The sequence below is a fragment of the Stigmatopora nigra genome, chromosome 4 (assembly GCF_051989575.1).
Source record: "Stigmatopora nigra isolate UIUO_SnigA chromosome 4, RoL_Snig_1.1, whole genome shotgun sequence".
Taxonomy (NCBI): Eukaryota; Metazoa; Chordata; class Actinopteri; order Syngnathiformes; family Syngnathidae; genus Stigmatopora; species Stigmatopora nigra.
In genome coordinates, this window is record NC_135511.1 from 11,324,679 (window position 1) to 11,331,574 (window position 6,896).

Sequence of the window (6,896 nt, forward strand, 5' to 3'; positions counted from 1 at the left end):
CCGTTGTGTACACGTTACTGGTAAATCTGAAGCCATTACTTTCACTACTCACAAATCCCAAATTACTGTAGAAAATAAACATTCATATTAGTGGATTTGCAACTAAATCTGGATTGTTGCAATTGAAGTCATACCATTTTGTTAGATAACAATACAGCCTGAATTAAAGGGAAGTGCTAATCTTTTAAAACGTTATAACACTTTGACGTTGCACTGTTAAAAACTCGTCATACACTGACAATCGTCTCCACTAGTAAATTCACCTATAATATTAATTTGAACCAAGAATATCGTTAGGTGGGTGAGAAAAACATGACGCCCGAACAGGGACTTGAACCCTGGACCCTCAGATTAAAAGTCTGATGCTCTACCGACTGAGCTATCCGGGCTCTGGCGCACTGTCGGCATTGTTTAAACTTGTCTTTAACAACGGACGATATCAACGTCATTACGTGTGCTATTAAAAATATGTCTGCAATGCATGGTTTAGTTACTTTATAACTGGTAAAGCCGGTTTTATACTGCACCTTTATGGTGCTTGACAAGCATTGGGTTCAAATGGTTCAAATAATCTTGGACTAAAATATTGGAACAGATGAGTCTGATCCATTTCTCAAATAAACAATCATTATTTGATATAGATCATATGAATTAATGCACAAACACATCTATACTGGCACCGATAGTACATTTCAGCCGTAAACATGAAAATGCAATGTAAACTATCTCGCATGCTGAAATATTGCGCACGCGCAATAGTAACCACACTACAGGGGCTCAAAATGCTATCATTCGTTAGCCTATCAGTCAGAAAGGTCGTTTGCATTTGTTATTGTTTTTTGTAGGCCATTGGCGTTGAAATGTTTTTTAAAGAGTAACAACACATGTGTTAATGTTTTTCTATGACTGATGATGGTAAGCACGACTCCGTTTTGCTTCACTTTTGGCAGAATGTGCCGAGGTGCTTCACAGAAAGTTCAAGCTTCATCAAAAATTGGCATTTATTCTCGCTACTGTCACGTTGTTAGGGGAACATCTGAGTCTGGTTGTCAACCACTGAACTCTAAGGTAAATTGACAGGTTCGACGTGGAGCTTCCACACCAGCGGAAAAGATTAAGAAAGTAAGCTAATAACGTGTTCTGTTTCATGTTTGCATTTGTCAACGTAGGTGCCATCAGGTCCGACGTGGGAGCCCATTCTAGAAGACCAGTTGCCACCGGTAAGAAGAGAAATTATGACTAATGTACAAATAAACAGGGAAGAGTGGGGTTGGTTGTCACATTTTCTTTTACTCGACCGTCAGGGGGCAGTGTTGCACGTTACGAGTATTGAAAAGAACCAGCTGCCTCCACAAATGAACATGTTTGTGTTTTTTTGTTTTCCAGCCAACGCGAGTAGCACCTGAGTTGGTGGACAAACTAGAGCGTCTGGCTTTGGTGGATTTCCGCACCAAAGAAGGACTGGCATGCCTGGAGAAAGCCATCCGATTTGCAGATCAGCTTCACCTCGTTGACACGACACAAGTAGAGCCCATGGATTCGGTTCTGGAGGACAGGTGTGTGCATGTTGCTTGCTGAATGGCTGCCATCTTTCCAGTTTTTCTCCCAAAACGTGGACTGTCTCACTTGTAGGGTTTTATACTTGAGGGATGATGTGGTGATGGAAGGTGACCACGCTGAAGAACTACTGCAGCTCTCCCAAAAAACAGTGGAGGAATATTACGTGGCACCGCCAGGTAAGACATTTGTGACCCAAAAAAAGTATTTGTCCTCCTTAAATATTGGTCAAGGCATTTGTTAATTTTTCTTAGAATATATTGTTTATCAATTTATTTATTTCACCACAGGAAATATTCCACTACCAAAGAAGGAAGAGCGAACAGCCATGTTGAAAAACTCTGAATTGTGACCACGTAACCAAATGTTGGCGATTTGTCTGCTGTTGGAAGAGTCCGAGATTATCCTTGAGAAAGGAAAGGAGCCAATTAAGCAAGTATGATATTGACGAGGGCGAGTTCAAGCGGAATGAGGAGGAGAGTTAAGCCGTTGACGTGCGCCCACTGAGGCTCATCCATCAAGGCCAAGAAATGGCAAACGAGTAACTGGCCGACTACGTCAGATCTCTGTGCATCATCGACGTGACATTTCGTCTGAGAGAGGGCCAATCAATGGATCCATCTGCACTTCGGTTTGTTTGACTGCGACCACATAATTAATATTGTGTGCAGTAAACTTAAGTGGGAAAAAAACTAATTCTCAAATACATCAAGATTTTTGACAACTGCATTTAGTTTATGGATCACTGATGCCACATTTGTATCACATTTGGCAGGTTACAACTCATTAGAACAACTTTAAATATAGTATCACCATATTGGAGTATTTTCAGTAGTAAAGCCATTCAGTTGTGAAGCAGTACATACTGATGTTTTATTGCAATCATTCAAGTATTAAAAATGTAATCAAGTCCATGCAGGGTGTGAATTATTGTCTGTCAGTAAAAGGCTTCAAAGCAGGCAGTAAAAATCAGTTTTTGCCCAAAAGATCTTCCTCCGTCGAAATCTCGCGATGGGCTACTTTCTTACAGTTGTGAGGTAAGCGTACCAAAATAAGGCGATGATGTTGGCAAATAGCACTCGGTACTGAAAGAGAAAAAACAATTATTAGACACAAAGCTGGAGGCAAAAATCAGGTTAAAAAAATTACCTGTACAGGCACAAAGTTGATGTTTATGAATTGGAAAGGTGTCCAGACTCTCCAGTTCATTTTAAGAGCACTCCAGTAACTTGCTTGAATCTTCTTTACAAAGGTATTCCATCCTTTAGCCTAGAAACACGTTCAAAAGACTATTGAGATGTATAAAATTTACATTGTAAACCAGGCCCCCAAGAAATCTAGGGTCCACTGCAGCAGACGCCAGGTGAATATCTCGCTAAATAATCGACATATTTAGAAAGCTTGCTTCATAACAAACGGTAACAACGTTGCCACAATTTACAATAGATTTTATTTTATGACCGTTACAAACAAAGCATGTTTGAAAATGTGTCAAAAATTAATCTATAGCTATTTCCAGGTTCAAATAATGTACTCTAGCGTTATTTTTTTCTGCCAACATTATGGTGATAACCTCCCACCCATTTGACAGCGATTATGAGCATCACTTTTCACTAAACATAACCAAACTTAGACTTAACTGATCCAGGGATAAAAAAGAGCTCGAACATTTGATGTATTAACAGCTTTAATGTGTAAAAATTCCACAATATAAACATGATGTAACACTAAAACTCCAAATGAAACATTTGCATCATAACAAAATATGCTGTAGTAACATCCCATGAACTAAACATCTCCAGTGTAAAGATAGTTAAGCTACAATTAGCTCTAAAAATGTAGACAAGCTTAATAAAGATGGTGTGTAGTTATTCTATGGGCAAAAAGAGACAAGTGCAGCAGTTTAAAGTTCTGTCCAGTCAACTGGCGACTTCCCAGATTTCTCGAGCAGCTCGTTGGCCTTTGAAAAGTGTTTGCAGCCAAAGAAGCCACGATGAACCGATAAAGGAGAAGGATGAACCGCTTGTAGGATGTGGTGACGTTTCTAGAAATCCAAAGAACGTTATCACATTTTGCAAACACTTGGGTCTTTACATTCACGGCACTAACCTTGTTAATGGTGGCTCCTTTCTTCTGTGCGTACGCTCCCCACAGGATAAATACGAGGCCTTCCGTGTTATTGCTGAGCCACTGAATCACCGCGTCGGTGAACGTTTCCCAGCCCTTGTCTTTGTGTGAATTGGCCTGGTGCGCTCGCACGGTCAAGACAGCATTGAGCAACAACACACCTGGAAGATAGCAGGTGAGCCGTCTATTAGAATATTACTTAAAAAAAAACTTAGCTCACAGTATTTGTCGAAACCAACCTTGCTTGGCCCACCCACTTAGATCTCCATGCTTAGGGTGCTTAAAGCCTTCAATATCATTTACCAGCTCTTTATAAATGTTCTCCAAACTGGGGGTGGATGGATAACACAATTGAAGCCAGTTTGAATATTAATTTAAAAACGAAAAAAACATAAATGTTTTAGTCAACCTCGGAGGTGGACGCACTGGTCTTTTGACACTAAAACACAATCCATGGGCTTGATTGGGACCATGATACGGGTCTTGACCGAGAATCACCACTTTAACCTAAAGGGAGAGAAAAAGAGTTGAATTCATAAAATTATTTTTCAATTGCTCAATTCAGCTTTATAAATGCATTTTTTTTAAATTGCACACCAAATGCCAAAAAAACATTTAACATAGAAAGTCACGTTTCCCTTTGAAGAGTCTTTATTATGGTCTTCTGACCCTCATATATGTCATTTATTGATAAGTGGCGCCACCACGCTGTCGCTATTGATACTGCATTGAGCATTTGCTATCTGTAAACTAAAAGTTGCTTAAATTACTCAAAACAAAAAAGTAATTCCCCATTTTCATCTAATAGAATAGAAATAAAAATGCACACTGCAGTAATAATATCGATGTAAAAGTAGTTATCACTATTATTAATGATCAATAATAGCTCTATCGGACTTACGTCGTTGATTTGACACATCTGTGTCCATGTGAAAACATGGTCGGCGGGAGGGTACACTGTGTGTCGTGTCCTCTCTTCTTTAACAAACTGCATCAACTGAGGAGCAAAAGAGGTGTAAAATAAAAACCTAACTTTTGTTCACTCACAAATATTTTTTGAAGAAATACCATCTGCAACCACTAAGCCAACCATTTTAGTATTTACACTACTAGAAAAATACCTAAAGTTTTCTACATTTGTTTCAATGGTTTTGACCCCTCGGCTAATTAAGGGTCGCTGTTTAAGGGACTATCGCCATCTAGTGTTAAAGCTGAGAAGTGCAACGTAGGCTGAAGTTAAGCTTCCTGTGCAAGCCATATGCAGTGATATTTGTAGCTGTTTGGAAATCACTTCTGTGCACAATTAGTGGTCAATGGTGCATGGACTACTTACTTGTTTGAAATAGGGTTTTCCAAACTCAGCAGCCAGCGGCTTTTGCCAGCTCTCCCCAAATCCTGAAGGAGTTTGACCGGAAGACAGTTTCTCCAGGGCCGCCTTCTTGTTACGTTCGATCATGTCGAGCTGTTCCTGAGAAAGAGGAGCCGATCGGGAGCTGGAGGGCTCGGACTCCGGTTCGGGCTCCACCGCGGAAGACTTGCGCTTCCGCTGCATATTTGGAGCAAATTGTGCAAAACAAATAGCAGGTGGGACATTAGCACGAATGTAAATAATGGCTCGCTGCAGAGCTATCATCTGCAATTCCGCTATGAACAGACCGAATCTATGCAGCTTTTTTCAATGTGCATAAGAAGAAAACCGGTAGGACGCAATTTAAAGGTTAAACACGCAACAGACAATTAAAATGCACACGGGGAATAGTGTCAGCTTGTTAAGGGTGGACAAAAAACTTGCAGGATAAAAAGCTCACCGAGTCTTTATCATCATTCGGCAATTCGTTTACATTTTTGCCAGACTTATTTTGGGAGACGGGTGAGAAAAAGGATTTAATACTTTTCTGTCCAATCATATTGTCCCTTCAAATGTAAGAAAATCAAAATGATCATCTCAGAGGAAAAATTAAACGCTGTCAGACTTCTCTATCTGCAAAAGAATTTGGCGCCAACCAAACATGAAGTGACGAAACGAAGATGGGGCGTTCAACACACCTTGTTTTTTTCGGTACTCTTACGCAACCCCGTTCATGTTCTTTATCTGATATTTTGTTGCTTGTTTCTACAGGTGTAAAACGGAAAATCATTTCAATGGATACATTTGTGGAAAAGCACCTATGGACTGATGACACCAAAATAACAATTCCAATAAAGAAGCTGAAAGCAGAGTGCAATCAAGAACAACCGGCAGTGGATGATGAATTCGCTGACCCGGTGCCATGGCAGAAAATTGAATCAAAAGATCTGGATTGTGATTACGCCATGCTCTTCGCCAAGGAGGAAGCTGATGAGCTTTTTCAAAAGCTGGAGGAGGAGGTGGTCTACTCAACAGGTGACGTTCAAATTAGGAATGATTATAAAATATGAGCTATTGGAGTGAGTCTGGCCTTACTTTACAGGTGTGGAAGCCACAGTGCAGGTATTTGGAAAGGTGTACAATATTCCAAGGAAACAGGCAACATATGGCGAATCAGGGTTGAATTACACATATTCTGGAGTGAGACGTTTAGCCTGCCCGTGGACCCCCACCCTGGAATATATTCGGGACTCTGTCACCAAAATAACAGGACAATTATTCAATTTTGTCCTGATCAACAGGTGAGAAAGAAAAACATGTTTATGGATTTAATACTTCATTGACCACAGTCTTCTCTAGGTACAAAGATGGCAACGATCACATGGGGGAGCATCGTGATGATGAGCGGGAGCTCGACCCTTTGTCTCCCATTGCCTCGGTCTCACTTGGCGCCGCTCGGGATTTCATATTCCGCCACAGGGATGCTCGTGGAAAACAGAGCGGTCCATGCATCGAGCCTGTTAAGATGGTGTTGGCTCACGGAAGCCTACTCCTCATGAACCCGCCCACAAACACTTTCTGGTATCACAGCCTTCCTGTTCGAAAGAAAATCCTCCTGCCTCGCATTAACCTTACATTTAGACGCATCCTGCCCACCTCCCAAAATTCCAAGGTATTCCACTGAATGTGGTTCTATTCCCTTTAACTCATTCACTGACAGCGATGTGTGTACACATTTTGTTCGTTAGGGTTGGCAGTAATAATGTTGTCTATGTATATTAAATTTAATGCGAACAAAAATAAACTGAAATAAGCTTCAATAGACAGATGAAACTATAAGATTTGCTTTATTCTTTTTTTTTAC

The 6,896-nt window shown here is 40.5% G+C and overlaps 3 protein-coding genes and 1 non-coding gene across 4 annotated transcripts; 2 read left to right on the plus strand and 2 right to left on the minus strand.

Moving 5' to 3' along the window:
- Positions 1-316: 316 nt before the first annotated feature.
- Positions 317-389, minus strand: trnak-uuu (transfer RNA lysine (anticodon UUU)). The gene has a single exon. It is a non-coding gene; the product is annotated as a tRNA-Lys (tRNA).
- A 374-nt stretch (positions 390-763) lies between these two features.
- On the plus strand, positions 764-2,471 carry LOC144195489 (glutamyl-tRNA(Gln) amidotransferase subunit C, mitochondrial-like). Its single transcript, XM_077715173.1, has 5 exons — positions 764-1,068; positions 1,170-1,220; positions 1,387-1,556; positions 1,633-1,736; positions 1,848-2,471. The coding sequence occupies exons 1-5, from the start codon at positions 910-912 to the stop codon at positions 1,907-1,909; spliced, it is 546 nt and encodes a 181-aa protein (XP_077571299.1). The 5' UTR covers positions 764-909; the 3' UTR covers positions 1,910-2,471.
- A 799-nt stretch (positions 2,472-3,270) lies between these two features.
- Positions 3,271-5,722, minus strand: LOC144195296 (uracil-DNA glycosylase-like). The gene is made up of 7 exons (XM_077714832.1): positions 5,493-5,722; positions 5,018-5,230; positions 4,586-4,681; positions 4,094-4,191; positions 3,924-4,012; positions 3,667-3,845; positions 3,271-3,601 (listed from the first exon to the last, which is right to left on the minus strand). Exons 1-7 carry the CDS (start codon positions 5,589-5,591, stop codon positions 3,461-3,463), a joined length of 915 nt encoding a protein of 304 aa, XP_077570958.1. The 5' UTR covers positions 5,592-5,722; the 3' UTR covers positions 3,271-3,460.
- Positions 4,912-6,871, plus strand: LOC144195297 (DNA oxidative demethylase ALKBH2-like). Its single transcript, XM_077714833.1, has 4 exons — positions 4,912-5,268; positions 5,804-6,067; positions 6,135-6,333; positions 6,392-6,871. Exons 2-4 carry the CDS (start codon positions 5,827-5,829, stop codon positions 6,714-6,716), a joined length of 765 nt encoding a protein of 254 aa, XP_077570959.1. The 5' UTR covers positions 4,912-5,268; positions 5,804-5,826; the 3' UTR covers positions 6,717-6,871.
- The last annotated feature ends 25 nt before the right edge of the window (positions 6,872-6,896 follow it).

Coding starts and splice junctions, on each gene's coding strand:
- LOC144195297 (XM_077714833.1), top strand. CDS start 5,827: ATGGATACATTTGTGGAAAAGCACCTATGGACTGATGACACCAAAATA. Junction 6,068..6,134: donor GGAGGTGGTCTACTCAACAG/GTGACGTTCAAA, acceptor CTTACTTTACAG/GTGTGGAAGCCACAGTGCAG. Junction 6,334..6,391: donor AATTTTGTCCTGATCAACAG/GTGAGAAAGAAA, acceptor AGTCTTCTCTAG/GTACAAAGATGGCAACGATC.
- LOC144195296 (XM_077714832.1), bottom strand. CDS start 5,591: ATGATTGGACAGAAAAGTATTAAATCCTTTTTCTCACCCGTCTCCCAA. Junction 4,682..5,017: donor GAAAACCCTATTTCAAACAA/GTAAGTAGTCCA, acceptor TTTGCTCCTCAG/TTGATGCAGTTTGTTAAAGA. Junction 4,192..4,585: donor AGATGTGTCAAATCAACGAC/GTAAGTCCGATA, acceptor CTCTCCCTTTAG/GTTAAAGTGGTGATTCTCGG.
- LOC144195489 (XM_077715173.1), top strand. CDS start 910: ATGATGGTAAGCACGACTCCGTTTTGCTTCACTTTTGGCAGAATGTGC. Junction 1,557..1,632: donor GATTCGGTTCTGGAGGACAG/GTGTGTGCATGT, acceptor TCTCACTTGTAG/GGTTTTATACTTGAGGGATG. Junction 1,737..1,847: donor ATATTACGTGGCACCGCCAG/GTAAGACATTTG, acceptor ATTTCACCACAG/GAAATATTCCACTACCAAAG.